This window comes from Neopelma chrysocephalum, unplaced genomic scaffold, assembly GCF_003984885.1.
Source record: "Neopelma chrysocephalum unplaced genomic scaffold, ASM398488v2 Primary Assembly neopelma1_126, whole genome shotgun sequence".
NCBI lineage: Eukaryota > Metazoa > Chordata > Aves > Passeriformes > Pipridae > Neopelma > Neopelma chrysocephalum.
This window is the reverse complement of record NW_020897788.1, coordinates 748,632-766,868: the sequence shown is the minus strand read 5'-3', so window position 1 is coordinate 766,868 and position 18,237 is coordinate 748,632. Positions and strand designations below refer to the sequence as shown.

At 45.5% G+C, this 18,237-nt stretch overlaps 1 protein-coding gene across 5 annotated transcripts; it reads left to right on the top strand.

Moving 5' to 3' along the window:
- Positions 1-4,102: 4,102 nt before the first annotated feature.
- On the top strand, positions 4,103-17,745 carry RIOX2 (ribosomal oxygenase 2). 5 transcript variants are annotated; one of them, XM_027698378.1, is made up of 10 exons: positions 4,103-4,212; positions 6,253-6,708; positions 7,902-8,021; positions 9,012-9,140; positions 11,009-11,112; positions 13,431-13,533; positions 14,145-14,310; positions 14,803-14,891; positions 16,147-16,254; positions 17,489-17,745. In XM_027698378.1, exons 2-10 carry the CDS (start codon positions 6,277-6,279, stop codon positions 17,648-17,650), a joined length of 1,413 nt encoding a protein of 470 aa, XP_027554179.1. In that variant the 5' UTR covers positions 4,103-4,212; positions 6,253-6,276; the 3' UTR covers positions 17,651-17,745. The 5 variants fall into 5 exon arrangements, with proteins under 5 accessions (XP_027554179.1, XP_027554178.1, XP_027554182.1 ...); XM_027698377.1 differs by lacking the exon at positions 4,103-4,212 and adding an exon at positions 4,243-4,252 and having other exon boundaries at positions 6,273-6,708; XM_027698380.1 differs by lacking the exon at positions 4,103-4,212 and having other exon boundaries at positions 4,864-6,708; positions 14,148-14,310.
- The last annotated feature ends 492 nt before the right edge of the window (positions 17,746-18,237 follow it).

Sequence of the window (18,237 nt, the reverse complement as noted above, 5' to 3'; positions counted from 1 at the left end):
CAGTGGGACTGGCAATGTCAGCGCAGGGCTGAAAAAAGGAAACAACAGCCCTTCTCCCCAGGAAAGAAAGCCTGGAAACTTTGGTTTTCAGGCGCAGTTGGTGGGGCAGCCTGGGCACTCGGTGGGCAGCAAGAGCTTTCTGTGCTGGCACCTTTTCCCTGGCAGGAATCTTCATTTGTATCAATTTTGAGGAGGTGGGACCGGCAATTGCAGGGCAGGGCTGAACCAAGGGTCCAGGAGCCCTGTGCCCCAGGACACAAAGCCTGTGAGCTTTGGCTTTCAGGTGCAGTTGGCGCCGCAGCCCGGGCACTCCGTGGGCAGCCAGAGCTTTCTGTGGTGGCACGTTTTCCCTGGGAGGAATCTTCATCTGTATCAGTTTTGTGGCGGGGGGGCCGGCACTGGCAGTGCGGGGCTGAACAAAGGGGACAGCAGCCCTGTGCCCCAGGACAGAAAGCCTGGGAGCTTTTGGCTGCTAGGTCCAGTTGTTGGTTGTAATAGATTTTTTATTTCTTACTCGCTACTTTGTTTTGATATTGACCTCTGCAATAAACAACTGGTAATTATCTGTCCTATAGGCAGAGGTGCTATAGGTGTTACTGGAGCAATTAAGCGCCTTTCGCAAGGCTTCTTTTAAGTCATTTAAAGTGTCCCAAGCGGCAATTAACCACTTCACACTAACGAAAGTATTTACATCAGGTGATGCATGTTCCAAGTGAAAGTTTTGCAGGCTACCAGGAACCTTTGCCGGAGCCCATTGACTGAACAAAATTGCGGACACCAGCTTTAGCTCTTTGAGGGCTGTCTTCATCAGCCTAGGGGGACATTTTGGACTGCTTGCTGGAGTCCTGAGGAACCCCTGGAGAGTCTCCAACAGAAAGTTGGTACATTTTCCCGCCTTGGCAGAGCCAGCCTGCCTGGATACCAGCAGCTTAGCCATTCGACATCGTGTAAAGACGTGCCCGGAGCCAAGCCGGCCAGTGAGCGCCCACCGGGGGGTACTGAAGGCAGTGCCCAGCGTGGTGGTGAGTCCAGTCGGTGTTGGCCACGGTACCATGCTGGTCCCCACTCCTCACTCTGCCCTGCTTGCCTCTGTCCTGCTCGTGTCCCACCTGCCACATCTCCTGTCTGCCTTCGACCCAGTCTGCTTCCCCCCTGCTTCTCTCCAGCGGTCCTTTCCTGACTGCCTGAGGCTGACTACACCCGGTTCTCTCACTGGTGGTAGGTAACCTTTTTGTACTTTCCTTTTCCTTATCTCTCCCTCTTCTTCTCCTCTCCCGCCTCGATTTTACCGTTACTTATTATTACAAATAAAGCAAATTCTCTGTTTGAGACCTAACATTTGGAGTTTTGTGCCTTAATCTCGCCTTCGAAGTAATCATCTAAAGAACCGCGTTGCAGCCCCTGACCGGTCTGTAAAACCCACCAACTGCATCTGAAAGCCAAAGGTTACAGGCTTGCTTTCCTGGGAAAAAGGGCTGTTGCTCTCTTTATTCAGCCCTGCGCTCAAATTGCCAGTCCCACTCCCAAAATTGAATACAAATGAAGATTCCTCCCAGGGAAAAGGTGCCACCACAGAAAGCTCTTGCTGCCCACCAAGTGCTCAGGCTGCCCCACCAACTGCACCTGAAAGCCAAAGCTTACAGGCTTTCTGTCCTGGGGGAAAGGGCTGCTGTTCCCTTTTTTTCAGCCCTGCGCTCAAATTGCCAGTCCTACTCCCAAAATTGAATACAAAGGAAGATTCCTCCCCAGACAAAAGGTCCCACAATAGAAAGTTCTTGCTGTCCATGGAGTGCCCAGGCTGCCCCACCAAGTGCACATGAGAGACGGAGGTTAAGGGCTTTCTTTCCAGGGTGGAGGTAGAGTCGTTTGCTTGCAGGAGCCGTGAGCTGCAATTGCCAGTCCTTCCACCTTCCACTATCCCAGGTTGCTCAGAGCTCCATCCAACGTGGCCTTGAACACTTCCAGGGATAGGGCATCCACAACTTCTTTGGGTAACTTGTTTCAGTGCCTCACCACCCTCACAGAGAAGAATTTTTTTCCTAATATCCAATCTAAACCTGCCCTCTCTCAGTTTGAAGCCATTCCCCTTTGTCCTCTAACTACAGGCTGATGAAACTTGACTGGATATTTTTACAGCAAAGGTTATAATTTTTATTTTCTTAAGGCAGTGACAGGGATGATACCAGGATCAATTACACTTCAAAAATCTACTGCTTGTATTAGTAGTTAAAAATAACAAACGGTATTTAAATGCATTATTTCTTGTCTAGGGGGTGCTAGAGGGCTGGTTACAGCGCCCATGACCCTCCTCTGAAGCTGTGTTACCTTCCTGACAGGGATGGTAATAAATACTTTTAGCCAATTTGTCTCCCCAGACCAGCCTGGAAGTCTTTAAAAAGGTACTCAAAAGTATTTCCCGTTCCTACTGGTTTTGCAGCCGGTCAGATGTGCGGGGGTTTATGCCCCCCAGCAAGTTAAAAGCACCACAGCCATTATGTATATGTGTATTTGTTTGAGTATTCACCCTAATGGTGTTCAGGCAGTTATGCTGAGGGTAGTTTGTGGATTTTTGGAACAGAAATAACATCTTTTAATGGTGTCTGTGACCAGCTGAGGTGCAGGATGTGGCCTCTCTATTTTCAGCATCTACTGGTACACCCATCTGTAGTGAGAAAACATCCTGTGAGTGTTAATTTAGGTGATGCAACCTTTTAAGTCTGGAGAACTACTTCCTTCTTCAAAGCTTGCTAATTCTCACGAAAGAAATAAAGAGAATTTCATGACAGTGACCTATTTTTCACTTTGAATATCCCAACTATTGGTGAGCATTTACATTAAAATATTTGAAGTTTAATAAATTTTGCAAAATGTCCTGGATGTTGAGGGATGTAGTGATGAACTCAGAATTAGAAAGTAGAGATTGTGTTCTTTTTCTTTGAAGCTCACAGGTCTATGAAAAAAAAAGCTTTCTAGAGAAACTTAAATTTTTTATCTAATTTGTACACATTTCTACAATTAGGACAGCTGTAGGTTCACCCCTGGCAAAATCTCTCTGCTGGTAACCCAGCCACATGCTGATTAATCCTTATTTCATGTTCAAGTGACCATGATATTTTGGTCAGCTGGCGACAGAGCGGTCCAGGTGGTAAAGGAACAAGGACTGAACAGGATGAGCAGCGTTTGCCTTTTTCTCTCCTCCATCCTCCTTTTCCATATATTATAATTTGCCACTTTCTCTGCTCAGCACACAGGAATTTGCTGATGCATTCATGAATGCAGAACCCACTGGAATCACAACATTTGTTCCAAATGATCCAGCTAGTGGCAGGGAAGCAGAAGTTATGACTGTGGGAATAACAACCACACTGCGAGGAGGAACAAGACTGAAAACCATTTTCCATAAAGGGAAGGATTTGAACTGGTGTTGGAGATGTGCAAGGCTCTGTTATTATCCCTCCTTAAGTTGTTGACAGGACACAGTCCCCCCTCTTACCTGCCATTGAAAGGTCCTTCTAGTAATTCACTTATGGCAGTGTAACTTTGTACCAACATCAGCCGTGCACTGTAAGGCTGCTGAGGTTTCCAAAATCCACCTTTTTTATTTCTGCTTTGTATCCTTCAAGTCAGTACACAAGAACAAAGCTTCAGCAAAGCCTACTAACATTTTCTTTTGTTTCTGACATCACTAGCCAACGTAAACCAAACCATTAACAGTCACCTAAAAATATTTCTGGAAGTTTTCACGTGCTCAGTGAGGATTCCAAAGTTTTCTTTGAGGGAGACTTAGGGAGACTCTAAGAAAAGGATTTTTGGTCCAGGAAAAAACAATAACGCAGCTGAAGCCCAGGCATGTATGAAGTAGACTGATTAACCTTAGTGCTGCTGCGTTCCTACTGGAATACACACCGGAATGACACTGGAATACTGCCGTGTTTCCTACTGGAATACACATTGGAGTGACACTGGAATACTGCCGTGTTTCCTACTGGAATACACATTGGAGTGACACTGGAATACTGCCGTATTTCCCACTGGAATACACACTGGAATGACACTGGAATACTGCCGTATTTCCTACTGGCCGCCCGGAAGCGGCTCCTCCCGTGACTCCCAGCGCGGCAGGACCGCCTCCCGCTTCCACCCGGCACATCCTGCCCGGCCTCACTTCACCCGACCCGGTCCATCCCGTCCCGCCCCGATCCCGTGCGATCCGCCCCCGCCGCCATTCCCTCCTTCCCTCCCTCCCGCCCGGGTGAGTGCGGGGCCGCGGGACGGGAAGGGGCTGGATGGAGGCGGCGGGAGCCGGGAGTGGGGAGCGGGGACACCGTGTGTCTTCAGAGCCGCTGTGCCCGGCGTTATTCCCGCTGTGCCCGGCGTTATTCCCGCCGCTTCCCAGGGAGTGGCAGCACGTGGTGCGGGAGCGAACAGCCCTGGCAGGGAGCAGCTGCTCCTGTGGGAGATTCTGCGCTGGGATTTGTCCTCCAGCCCGGCACGGAAGGAATTGGAGGTGCCGGTGGATGGAGAGTTGGAGCTGAGCTGGCGCTGAGCTCACAGCCCAGAAATCCGGGCGTATCCTGCATCCAGTTCCGTGGGCGGTGGGTGAGGGAGTGGGTTCTGCCCCTCTGTCCCGCTCTGGTGATTCTCCACCTGGAGCGCGGCATCCAGCTCTGGAGCCCCCGACGTGAGAAGGACACAAACTGTTGGAGCAAGTCCAGGGAAGGCCAGGAAGATGATGAGAGGGATGGAGCAGCGGCGGAGACAGGCTGGGAGAGTTGGGGTGACTCAGCCTGGAGAAGTCTCTGTGGAGATCTCCTTGCAGCCTTTCAGTACTTAAATGCTGCAAGAAAGATGGAAAGGGACTTTTTACGAGGGCCTGAACCCGCAGGACAAGGGGCGATGGTTTTAAGCTTAATGGTTTAGGTTTAGACTAAATGTAAGGGAGAATTTTTTTCTGCTGGAGAGTGGTGAGGCACTGGCTCAGGTTGCCCAGAGAAGCTGCGGATGCCCCATCCCTGGCAGTGCTCAAGGCCTCTTGGATCCTGTTGGATGGGGGTTTGAGCAACTAGATCTAGTGGAAGGTATCCCTGCCCATGGCAGGGGGCTTGGAACAGCTGTAATAACTAGCAGAACGCTACAGAACAGCACGTGTTGTAAACGAAGCTGCGTTCTGTGAATAGTAAACATCTGAATGTAACTTCTTTAAATCAATGTGAGTGAGGTGAGAGGATGGTACAATGGATTTAGGTCTGGAATTCAAAACTGTTCATTCAGGATTTGTTGCATTTGTGTTGCTGGCATTTGGGGGTGTCAGCTTTAGATCTTGGTGCCTTCAGCAGCATCCTCAGATCTTGCCGTCAGTCAGGGACTGATTTTCAGTCTTTAATTTTTTATGTATTCCCTTGCCTCGTGCTGCAGTTGGGAATGTCCATCCTCCCAGGAAGGAGGTGATGTGAATTCCCTCCTGCAGGGCTGAGGTGACCCTCGGTTATTGTTGAGGGACAGGCTGTGCAGGAACTGCTGATGAAACACTGCCCAGGAGTTAGTGGGCCAGCAAGGGTGTCCTGCTGCACAGAAGAACTTAGCGCTGCATGTAAATACCAGAACTGGAGTTTAAGTTTCAAAATAAGGGATCTGTGTAAATTAAAGCATCTCAACAAATTGATGGCATTTCCTATCAAATGGGTGTAGGGAGTAAAGCTGTCATTTTTACTTAGAAATTATGGCATCAGCACGTTCAGACTTCTCAGGTGTTGGCTTCCCAGACTTGCAGTTACCTACTGTTTCTTGATTTTCCCCTTAACTTTCCTGAGAACTTGGCAGCCAAACCATTTGTGGATCAACTTCTTTATTTTGCATAGTGGTACACAATCATACTATCTGCCTGGGAAAAACAAAGTAAATGACTTCCAGCTTTAAAATTAAATGTCTGTGCTTGTATGAAAGAATTCTTTTTGTTCTACATAAGCAAAGTTTGACAGCTCGACAGGACTGAAAGCAGAATCTTGGCCTTTTAGTTCTTAAACTGGTGAATTTTACAAGTTTTAAACTTGTAAATGTAGTAATTACAGAGCACCAACGGGAAGACCTAACAATGATCCCTGATTTCTGTAAATTGTTAATGCTTGGAGCAAATAGTGAGGCTCTGAAACCAGAGCTGTTCCCGGCATACTCTGATATCCCACTGGGTAAGTTAAGAGTTGCTGCTCTGGGCCCGTGAGCTCTTGATGTTGTGTTGCTGGTTGATTGTTTTAGTCCTCTCTCCTCTGGAACAGGAACATGCCCAAGAAAGGAGGGAAGCATGCTGAAATGGGAAAAGAAACACAGGCGCAGTGTAAACGAGCAAAGCTGGAAGCAGCTTGTTCTCCGTCAGTCCTGAGTTTTGAGAACCCAGGCAGCCTCTTCGGAAGCTTGATCTCCCCCATCAAAGAAGAGGTGTTTTTCAAGGAGTACTGGGAGCAAAAGCCACTGCTTGTCCAGAGAAATGATCCCCTGGTGGCTGCTTACTACCTGTCCCTGTTCCAGCTGTCAGACTTGAAGGAGCTGTGCAGTCAGGGCCTGTACTATGGGCGAGATGTGAATGTCTGCAGGTGTGTGAATGGAAAGAAGAAGGTTCTAAATAAAGAAGGCAAAGTGAATTACATGCAGCTGAAGAAGGACTTTGACCAGAAAAAGGCAACAATACAGTTTCATCAGCCTCAGAGATTTAAGGTGGGATTGTTTCACTGGATATAATTAATGCTGGCTTAATAACATGGTGTGTTTTGCTTGAGTTGCACTAGACATGGCTTCATCTGTGTCCCCAGGGGAAGTGGTTGACATTGAAGACCTGCTGAAATCTTTACATGGGCTGTATTAAAACACAGTTTATACTTTTGCACTGTCCATCATGTTTCACTGCTCTGTAGTAAGAACAAAATCTGATTCATGCTATAATATGTATAATAATATATTCTTTTTAAAATTTTACTCTGTCACATAAAAGTTTGGAAAAAACCCCAAATGCACAGAATTGATGATTAGGCATCTGTGCTTAAATTATCCCTTCTGCCCTGCTGTTTCCTTGTGCAAACTTCGTGGCTTTTGAGCCACTTCCCTTTAATGGAGGGTAAGGTGTGAAACCATGTGGAATATTTCCAGTGTTCTTGCCAATGAATTGCACCATGGAAAGGTACCAGCCCATTTTAGCTGAGTGTCCTCAGTCCTTGAGTTTGAGATAGAGGCAGTGGTGCTGCACAGTCGTGTAAAGGGCTTGGATTCTTGGAGGTGCTTTGATTCAGGTAGTCCTGAAGGTGTCAACACAATTTAATTGTGAGGTGGACCCAAAGAAGATCCCAAATACAAGCTGAGTTCCAGGTATAGTGTTCCTGGCTGATGTCAGTTTTAATGGCCAAGCTGCACTTGTGTGGGTCTGGTACTTGGCATGTTCTGCTGTTTCCCTTTGGTGCCTTGTCTGTCACATGTGGAGTGTGCATGACTCAAGTTTGGTTTTGAATATTCCCAAATGATTGGAGTAACTGGTGAAAGGTCTCTAACCTTTGTATGTTCTCTCTGGTGAGAGAATGCAGGTCCTGCGTGTGCTTATTGTCTTATGGTGTTTTGCTGTTTGTGGGATTATTTTCCTCTGTCCAGCCTTATCTGTCTGGTTGTGTAGCCTAAAGATGGCAGAGGGAAGAGAACAAACACAGGTTGGGGCACCAGACTTTTTGGCTTAGCAATTACTCTCATGGCAGATCCCCTTTGCATCTCCAGTGCTCTCCTTCAGGAGAAACACTGGTACAGAGCACCTGCCTTCCCAGCCTCTGTGTCCCTGATGTGATTGTTCTTCCCAAGCCATGGGGAGGATGTGGGCCGGGCTTGGCTGAGCTCTTCAGCAAGTAACAACATCTTTTTGTTTTTTACAGGAGGAGCTGTGGAAGATTCAGGAGAAGCTGGAGTGCTACTTTGGGTCTCTGGTGGGGTCCAATGTTTACATCACTCCCCAGGGATCCCAGGGCCTTCCCCCTCACTATGATGATGTTGAGGTAGGACAGCACAACCTTGCCTGTGAAACTGTGCGTGGGCTTTTGCTGCTGGCAGTGTTTGCTGTTGTGTGTGTGCTTCTAACCCTCCCCCCCACTAAACTTTATAGGAAAATGGGTTTTTTTATTTGTGTTTCCTTGTAGTCGTTTTTCTTACATATTTTTGCTGAAAATGTACTAATAGTTATACCTAATCATAATATCATGTAAACTGGGTTTTCCAGACCTAGTATTTCCATTAGATGAAAAGAGAAGTTTGTTTTCACAGCTGCAGAAGCTTTCTAGCACCTGTTTTTTCATTTTCACTGCATTCAGGCCCCAAGAATTTACAAGTCCTTTTTCCTTTACTAAGTACTTGCTCTTTCTTCAGCTGGACTGTAACAGCAGACTAGTTGTGCTTGTTGGTCCTGCTTTTTTTAAGAAGTTATTGATATGATGAATTCCTGTGATCCAAATGCATTTTAAATCAGCTTCTAAAAGAAACATACAAATATACACTGCATTATAAAAAAAGTTGGACTGACCCACTTAAACCAAATCAAAAATCCAATCCTTGTATGTATATTTTGTTTTTTAATATTTTCATTTCCATTAAATACACCTGGAGTTTCATTTTCCTTATGCTTGTTGTTCAGCAGCCTCACATCCAGCATTTCTGACTCATGCCATCAACCCCCATTGGGCACCCTATAGAGGTTTCTGATGCTCTACTGGGGACAAGCCACTTCCACCTGAAATTTTGGATATTGGTGTGGCAGATGTTCCTTTTGGGTTAGTTCTCTAGCACTTACTTAAGTGACTGGAGAGAAACAGGGATTTCCAAATGCCTACCTTAGGATAAAACAGATCCCACTTCATAACTCCTCTGTCTGTTGTCTCTAAATAGAGACCAAAAAATTAGTTCAAATTTAAATTGCTCTGAATTGTAGCTATCTAAAAATAAATGTGAAAGGAATTACTTCCTTATGGATTTGGATTTATGGTCTTTTGCAGGTGTTCATCCTTCAGCTGGAAGGCGAAAAACACTGGCGGCTCTATAAACCAACAGTGCCTTTAGCTCGGGAATATAATGTGGAATCAGAGGATAGGATTGGGAATCCCACACATGAGTTCATATTAAAGGTATGAGAATTTCATTACCTTAGGTGGTCTGGACTGTGATTGCCAGAAAAGTGTAAAGTGGTCCATTTCTTGAAGACAGTGATTGTGGCTGTGAAACCGAGGGGAGGGTTTGCACACAAAATGCTGTGAGCACAAGAAATTTGGGTGATAGTTGTCTAACCTATCCTTTTTAAAGGTACCCTTTGCTTCTAGTATTTAAATAATGGGCCAAAAACCCCAGTTATTTTTGTAAATTGACTAATATTCTCCAGGTTGGGCACCCTGACTCCTAGATCATGTTTGTGGAGTTGTGTGCAGAAAAACCACTGGGTTTGTGTATGGTTATGAAACATTTTTATGCTTTTACATGCTGCCTGTAATCAATCAGGCTAATCCTTCTGTGCACTGAGACTTACTGCTGCACTGAACATTGTCACTGTTCTGGTGAATGAGATTTAAATATTTATCCTCGGCTGGTAAACAAAAGCGTGAACCAAACCCCATATAAACTTGCTGTATCAATTGCTCTTCTTTTTTCCAAACCTGAAATTCAAGTGTTCAGTTGGTTGTTGTTTTTTGGACTAAAAGGAACGTTTCATGAAGATTACTGAGTGTCAGCAGGGAATCTGGTGCTTGTCCTGTTCTGTTTTACCTGCTTTTAAAGTGTTACTTGTCCAGCTGGTGGTGCTGCTCCATGTTGGAATCCTCAGGAGTTTCTCTGCCTTTTGGCGTGTTATGGAGCCTCTCTCTGCTCTTCTCGGTGTCCATAGCTGCATTTGGGTGTAGGTGTTTTAGGAATAGTGGGACACATTGGATGGGATGCTGACATCACGAGCTGTGTCGTTTGACAGATGGGAATATTCAATCGTCATCGTGTAGTGGATGATGCAAAGTCTAGTAAATTACAGTTCCCTTTTTAATTTCTGGAATATTTTGGGCCAGACTTCAGTGCCTTTCATTTTTATGGAATAATGATGGGCTTAAAAATTATCCAAGTGTTTAATTTATTTTTCTTCTGTTTGCTGTTGTTCACTTCCTGTGACCCATTTCTTCTGGGTGGCCAGTGTCAAAGTTTGGTTGTCTCTTTGTGGCTGCCTCTGAGAGGGATGCTGTTGTTTGACTCTATTTCCTCCCTAAACATCTTTCTAGAATATTTCCTTTCTCCTTCTTTCAAATAAAGAGAATTCAGAATACTCTTGGTGTAGTCCCCACTCTGGTAAGGAAGGCAGTTTTCTTTGACTGTGCTGTCCAACTATATAGGTATTTACAGGACAAGCCATAAGTAAACTATTTTCTTCTTGGAGGCAATTTCGTGTGCTTTACACTTCTTTCTTGTCTTGACTTTCCTAATCTAATTTTTTTTCAGTGTGGAGTTTTAATTTACATAGGTGAGAAGAAAGATAGGGAGGAGGAGGAAGGTTGTACCTGTTTTTTAAGTGCTTTAACTGAAAATCTCAGACAACAGTATTGTAACAGATGACCATTTTTTAATAGAATATTTGGCTTTTCTTGTGGAATACTAGCCTTTTCTTTTGATATGATCTGACCAAATTCCCATTTCACTGCTCCTTTGCCAGCCCACTGTGTTGCCAGCAGGTCCATCTCAGCTGCTTCTTTGTCCTCTTCATGCAGCTCAGTAGGAGTCTGCGTGTTCTGTAATGTTAAAAAGCTTGTTTCATGTTTTCAGTAAATATTGGCAGTAGGTTGGAAAGTTTAAGGTTCTGAACTTCTGGCTTAGTGTTCTTTATGTTATTAAAGTGTACATTGCAGGATTGCTCCATTTTGTGATTCTAAAGGATATATATTGTCAGACCGTCTGCTCAGAGAGTGTTTTCTCTGACTGCAATAAGGTTTGACCTGGTGCCCTAAATATATCAATTTTCTTGCAGCCAGGTGACTTACTGTACTTCCCAAGAGGGACCATCCACCAAGCTGACACTCCTCTTGGGACCTCCCATTCAACACACGTGACCATCAGTACCTACCAAAACAAGTAATTTATTCTTTATCTTTTGTTTTGTGTGGCTTTCCTTTGCCAAGGGATGTGTGTGAGTAATACAGACCTGAGATGTGGTGAAGTTTTGGGGCTTGGGGGAAGGAGGGGAGCAAGAAGACTGTTGTTGTTTGAAGCAGCCTGTTCGAGAGGTTTTCATGCAGCAAGCTTGATTGCTTTTTAATTGCTTATTTTATTATTTACCAGCTGTAGGCTTTAATGTGGAAGATGCTACAACTGCAAACTCACTCCTATGTTTAAAAAAAATCTCTCATCAGTGGCTGGAGTTACTGTTCATTTCATAGCTCAGATAAAGAGTCATGAGTTACTCCTTTCATCATGTTTTCTCCTGTATTTGATAGTCACCCACACTAATCTTCTGACAGATTTGCTGCCAATTCTTCCTTGCAAATATTTTCTGCTTATCTGTGTTTTTTTTATCTCCTACCCCATGTATGCAACTCAGATTTCTTATGGCACACTCCTGGTCCTTGTGTCCACACTGTTATCACATAGGGAAATGTTCTTGCCAACCTAATCAGCCTCCCAGATGCTGGGTTTGGAGCCATTGGCCTGAGTTAGGAATTAGGAAGGGCAGAACAAGTTTGGGCATATCGTAGATAACTGTGAGATGAATCTCTAACCACCAGCTGTGCCATTCTGGAAACCCAGGATGGGCTGGTAACTCTTCATCTGGCCACTCCTCCAACATGGAGAGAGGGTTAAGAGGAAGCTGCTCAAAGGTGTGAGTCTTCCTAAAAGTTGGGTTCAGATTATTTCAATTTACACACGTGTTCTTGTATTCAGAAGGTAAAAAAAAAAAAAAAAAAACCCAAAAAACAGGAGAGGAAAAGCTCCTCTTCTTCCAAGGTTAAAAGGTGGAGTCATCCCCCATTAAGGCTGTTGGTGATGAAGTGCTGACATCCTGCCTCTGCACCTCCTGTCAGCAAGTGCAGGGAAAACAAAGCAGGAGTCCTGGTACAGGCTGGTGTTCTGACTTGGCTTGTAGATGGAAGTATGATCTGGAAACATTTCCTTGGCCAATTGAAGAGAAATCCTTGAAAGCAGCTGTGGAGGAAGTGCTGGTGGAGGTGGCACTTTCAGGTATTTTCAGGTTTGTCTGGGTCAGATCCCAGCAGGAGAGAAGTGTGCACATGTGGGATAAGCAGGGCAGGTTGGAAAAGCAGTGAGTAGCTGAAGGCAGTTGCTGGCAGATGGAGACTGGGGGGGCAAAAGAAGGGAAGCAGTGAGGAGTAGATGTCTAATTCCTTTCACTGGCCAGAGTTCTTCCCTCCCACTGTGTAGCAGACAGTGGAACACTCTAGTGGAGATGATAAAAAAATATTAAGACTACAAAAAGCGGCACTTTTTCTTTTTCCCAAACTAAAGTAGTGCCTAGAGATCAGTGCTGACAACAGGGAGTGCTGAGGGACAGCAGGAGCAGAGGGTGAAGTGTGTGTTGGAGGACAGGCCCTGCCCTGCTGCCTGCCCTGGGTGGGTGGGAGTTCTGCTGGCAGCCCTGTATGTTTGTCCACTAAATCAGCCTCAGGATGTGGGAGGGAAGAAGGTCACCCATGGACAGGGCTGCACTTTGGCATAAGCCTTTTCCTGCTGAGGTTGACTCAAGCTGGGCACAGAAGGTGCAGGCAGGAGTAGGAGTCCTCCCTCTCCTCCTCTGGTTTATTGTTACAAGTGGGGAACAGAAGCACAGGGATCAAAGCCAGTGTTTTTGGTTAAGTATGTAGGCTAAGAATGGGGATTTAATGCAAACAAGACACCTACAAACTGCCTGTCAGGTGTCATTAAAATCCCTGTAGGCATCTTGTTTTTGGGGTCGTAATTAAGTTTCTAGTCAAGCTGAAAACTGATGGATTTGATAACCCTGGGTACGTTTCCTCCTTCAATATAAATGTCTCAAAAGCACATTAAGTGACAAAACCAACTCCACACACTTCATTGTGTGCAGTGGAGCTGTATGTGCCTGTGGCTGGATGATAAAGGCCCCAGGAGGAATTCTTTCAATCACTTAAGCTGAAGTCACTGATAAATGGCAAGCACCTGGAAGCAGAAGAAACTGGACCCTTCTCAAGCCAGTTCCTTCCCTCTGTAGAAGTGCCACTGACCTGAAGGTGGTGAGGACATACATGTGCATAAGCCTTTGCATGAGGCTACAGAGCAGTAATGGAAGGGCCAAAGGCACTGAGCAGATTTGGAATTCTTGGGGTTTCCAGCCCAGGACACCAGTTGTGATGTCTGTTTTATTTCAGTGCAGCTATTTCAGTAATTTGTTTTTTTTTTTTTTAATTCCCATCCATCAGCTCTTGGGGAGATTTCTTACTGGATGCAATTCCTGGCCTGGTGTTTGACACAGCAAAAGATGACGTGGCGCTGCGGACGAGCATCCCAAGGCAACTGCTGATGGTAGGTGGGTGGGACTGAGGGAATAATGGTGCAACCAGGTGGAACTTCAGCACTTGATCTGCTCCGAAGGCTCAGTGCAATGGCACTGCCTTGTCTAGCAGCCCAGCCACTTCTTTTAAGTCTTCAGGATGACTCTTCTGAGGTTGGCTCCATCTCAAGATTGCCTAATTCATTACACTGCTTTTCTTTCCTATCACAGTGTCCTTGTATGGCTTGTTTCCTTCTAAAAGTAATGCTATTTGCTTGGGATCTGTCAGACAGGCATAATTCCTCTGAGGCCAAGCTTTTCAGTCTTTAAAAGTTAGTGAATATGTAAATTGTTGTGTGACCTCTTAAAGGTGATCCTGTCGTGCTGATCAGCTCCAGGAGGAACAAGTGTCTCTTCAACTGCATTTGCATGTCCTTTAGCATTGCAGTAGCCCCAGAGCAAGGGAAAGTGAGCTTTCACGGGGAATGTGTAAAACAAACTAAGGTGGTTGTTCTGGGACTAAGTGTTAACCTTGCAAAGATAAAAGAGGAGTGTCCAGAGTTTTACAGCATTTCTGTACTGGATTAGGCCTGGTCTGTGCAGCTTGAATTCCATGTGAGAACAACTCTGTGTGGATATTTAGCAGGTGAATACAGCTGACTCCACCAAGAAGCTGAGCAGCCTTTTGAGGAGGCTTGCAGACCACCTGGACCACACCAGGGAACTGAGGTCATCCGACATGAAGAAGGACTTCATCATGCACCGGCTGCCGCCTTGCTTGGGATGTGACTCCGATTCCTTGATTCCAGGTGGGTTTTGAAGTTAATAAAACTGGCTGATGTGATGGTAGAGCTGTTGCTAACTCTGCTCCTCTTGGGACTTTTAGTATTTTATGGTAGGCAAAGATCACAGTCCAGCATCAGCTTCGTGTGCCGTGAGGCCCCACGTGTGTGTTTGCTCCCCGTGTCTAGTGGGAGAGATGACACTCCCTTAGAGTGGAATAAAGATTATCCTAGACTGGAACTTGGCAGCTGTGATAAACTGGTAGCATTTAACTGGTAGCAGTTTTCCCTGGGCTCTAGCTTGCTATTTATTACAGTTATTTGTAGACAGGAAAGGTGAGAGAATTAAAAAATCTCTTTCTCCTTGCCCCCTCCACAGCAAGTTTGAGCACATGTGGGTGTTGAAACACAGCTTAACAAACAATCCAGCCTTGAGAGAGTGGGGAGAGCACAGGGGGGGCTCAGTTTGACCGTTTGTCTGGTTTTCTTCCTTTCTAAGGGAGGATTTATTTTTCTTAGGTGGGAAATTGCCAAAAATAGACAGCAAAATCAGACTGCAGTTCAGAGATCACGCTCTCATCTCCGTGGAACCAGATCAAGAGAATGCTGTGGGTACAGTGAAGCCACCTCTGTATATTTGGGGTGGGCTGGGGACTGCATGTGAGGCATGGGAGTTGTTGCTCTCTTGTTCTAAAGGGTTGTGCAGTTACACTGAGCTGGATCCTGCATCCCATTAGGGTTTGTTAGGATACTGTGGGGTTGTTTGTTGAGTGATATGGCACATTCCAACCTTCTGGAGGGGGGGCTTCAAAACTAAATTCAGCCTATGATTCTGTATGGGAGGTGCATGGCTTTTGTCTCAGGTTTGATGGGGTAGATCATTACAGCAGCTAAATGGCCTCTACAGCTCTTGGTAATAGATTTTTTTCCTATTCTTTGTATTTAAGAACAGGAGTAAGTTGTAAAAATAGGTTTTCTCAAGAGAGGGAATTCTGCTGGTTGCAGCTGCTGCTGTGGCTGCATTTAATCTTCACTTCTGAGTTATCTCTGTATCCAAGCAGGTGCCAGGGGCACTACTAAGTTGTTCCACAACACTGATACATGCATCTTGCATTATGCTGTGTCTACACTACTTCTTATCCATGAAGGTTTATTAGTATGAAATTGTAGAAGGGCTTTTTGTTATCTCACTTAAAAAAAAAGGGGGTGGGACACACAGCAAAGATTATCTTGTACAGTTTGGGGTTTTTTTGGCTGAGTGGAATGTTTCCCAAGAAAAACACACCATAACTTTCTGATTTTTTTCCTCCATCTTGCTTGTATCCATATTGCTGTGAGACTCTGTAGGTTTTGGAGACTTTTTCCCCCCAATTTTTTGGCCACCTTGCCTTCTGATGTCACACAGATCAACCCAGGATGACAGGACACGTGGAAGACTTGTGTCCACAAATTCCATGTGCAACCTGCCCAGAGAGCTCTGAATTTCTTTGCACAGCTCTGACCAAGGACTGATGATGGGCATGTGATTTTTAAGAGACAGATCAGTATCAGACTGGAAATGTGTTGATGGACACCTGTTCATTAATACTTTCCCTTAAATGGCCTGTTTTCTGTACAGCATCAGTCCTGGGACTCTAGCAGGGACAGTTTTAAGGCAAAAGATGATTGCAAATAAATTTTCAGAGGTGTTTTGGAGGGTCCCTTATTGCTGTGGGAGGTGGCTGTTTGAAAATTCCTTTGGGAGGGTGACTTGCATGCTTTGTTGTAAGAGTGACTCCAGAATTAAGGAGCATTGGCAACTGCAGTGAGATGAGTCTGAGGGTGTGGATCACATGTAACTGTTTCCTCCCTGCTGTCTTTTAGGATGAAATCCGCAGGGAGATGGTTTATGTGTATCATTCCTTAAAGAACAGGAGAGACACTCACATGATGGGGACAGATGACACTGCCAGTGAGGATGGCACGGCACAGGTTTGTTCCTGCAAACGCACCAAAAACTATCTTTCCATGGTGGGTTTTGCTGCATTAGATGAGCTTGGCCAAAATTGCAGCAGGGCCTGGGTTCTGCTGTGATCCTCAGCACCCAGAGCATTTCTGCCCAGCCCTGCAGTGCCCAGATGAGCTGAGGCTGCACCACAGAGGCAGTTTAACAGTGGAACTGAGTAATGTGATCTCATGCTTAATTAAACACTCAAGATGTTAACAGGATTTCTGGTGCATGCCTTATGGCCCAGTGAGCAAAGCTACTGGAGCAACTAAAACCAGCTCTTACTGGTGTGTCCTTAGCACGTCCTCTACTGAGGCTACTGGATAGGCCAGCAGATGCTCCCTTAGGGATCACTGCCATGCTAAACCCATGTTAGATTCTGTATCCAATGGAACACACTGCAGGGGTGTTCATTTTAGGGTAGGGTGGGTCAGCACTGCGAGTAAAGACCTACCTCGTTCTGAAATGTACTTTTCAGGTTGTCTCTGTTCCTGCTCGCAGGAACATAAATCCTTCCTAAGCATGGCTTTTAGCTTTGGAAGCTTTATTTCTGCTTTTTTGGCAGTGAGATGCTGTGTCTTAGGTCTGTGATCTGAAACACTTGAATTCAGGTCTGCACAAATAGAGGCAAAACAGGACACAGTCTGTCCTTGTCTCGGTAATTACAGCAAGGCTTTTTGCCTGGCACTTATTTTCCTTTTGAGGTAAATCTCACTGGTCCTCCAGAGCTGAGGTTGTACACTGGCACCTGAACAACATGTGCAGATCCCAGAATATTCCTTCTTGCCCTTGAAGACTCCAGGCCTGGGAATGGAGCTTCTCTGTGCTTGTGTCAAACTATATCCAAAGACTGCGTGTGGCAGCTAGAAATAAACTTCTAAAATGAGCTTCCAAAAATAATGGACAGAGCTAGGCAAGAGTGTAAGTTTAAGGTTATTTAATTCTTCCGTGTGGAAACCACAGGAGAAAGCCCCGTGCTGTAAACATCCCCACCTCATAAAGTGTGCTAGAACATGGAAGAGAGTTCAGCATTTTCCCTACGAAGATAAAACAGGCCTGGATAAAACTGAGTCTTCTGGAGAATGCTCTCAGTGACACCAGTGCCATGTGGGAAGGGAGCACATTCCTGCTGCTCCCTACCCACAGCCTCACAAACTGCTGTGCAATAAGGACACTGCTCTCAGCTGAAGGATTTTTTTTCTGTTTCTTCTTCCCCAGCAGACTCACGGGCTGCGCTTTCCTTTGTCATACTTGGAAGCACTGAAGCAGATTTGGAGTAGCAGCACTGTTCATGTTAAAGAGCTTAACCTCACCTCAGATGAAGAGAAGGAAAACCTTGCCTTGTCCCTGTGGAGTGAATGTCTGATTGAAGTTCTTTGATGCTTCTGTGAATTAGCTGCTCCTCTAAAGGAGTGTTTCTGGCTATTAAGCATCTCTTGAGAGCGAGGCTTATTAAATTACTTTTTTATCCATCCGGCCTCTGGTTTGTGGTGCTGTCTAAACAAATACATACTTTTCTTTCCTCAGTTTTAGGAAACTGGGCATGGGGAAAAATAGGTAAGCTGCTCACTGTCTAGTGAGCCACAGCTCCACGACTGGGGATGCACAAAGTCACTCCTAATAACACCAGTGCTGTGGTATCCCCTTCCCTCTGGAGAGCTGCTGAAGTTGTACATGGGGCAGGATCCAGAACCTTGGACATAGAACAGTAACTTGGGTTTTTTTCATTTGTAAAGTTCAGCAGCAAGAAAACACGTTTGTTCAGTTTGATTGCCCTGACAGGACTGAAGCTTCTCAGTAAAAGCTTGTGTGCTGTTCCCTAAGGGGGTTGATTTTGCCCAAGAAAACCCCTTCCCTCTCAGATGCTGCCAACACTGGTGCTCCCCCAGCACCAATTTTAATGTGAAAGTAACCCAAAAACCTCTCACTGGAATCTGTATCTTCAATGATCACTCAAGTGGGTTTTG

Excerpts from the sequence above, each read along its gene's own strand:
- RIOX2 (XM_027698378.1), top strand. The coding sequence starts at position 6,277 with ATGCCCAAGAAAGGAGGGAAGCATGCTGAAATGGGAAAAGAAACACAG. Across the intron at positions 11,113-13,430 it reads ATCAGTACCTACCAAAACAA|CTCTTGGGGAGATTTCTTAC; the intron begins GTAATTTATTCT and ends CCCATCCATCAG. Across the intron at positions 13,534-14,144 it reads TCCCAAGGCAACTGCTGATG|CAGGTGAATACAGCTGACTC; the intron begins GTAGGTGGGTGG and ends GTGGATATTTAG.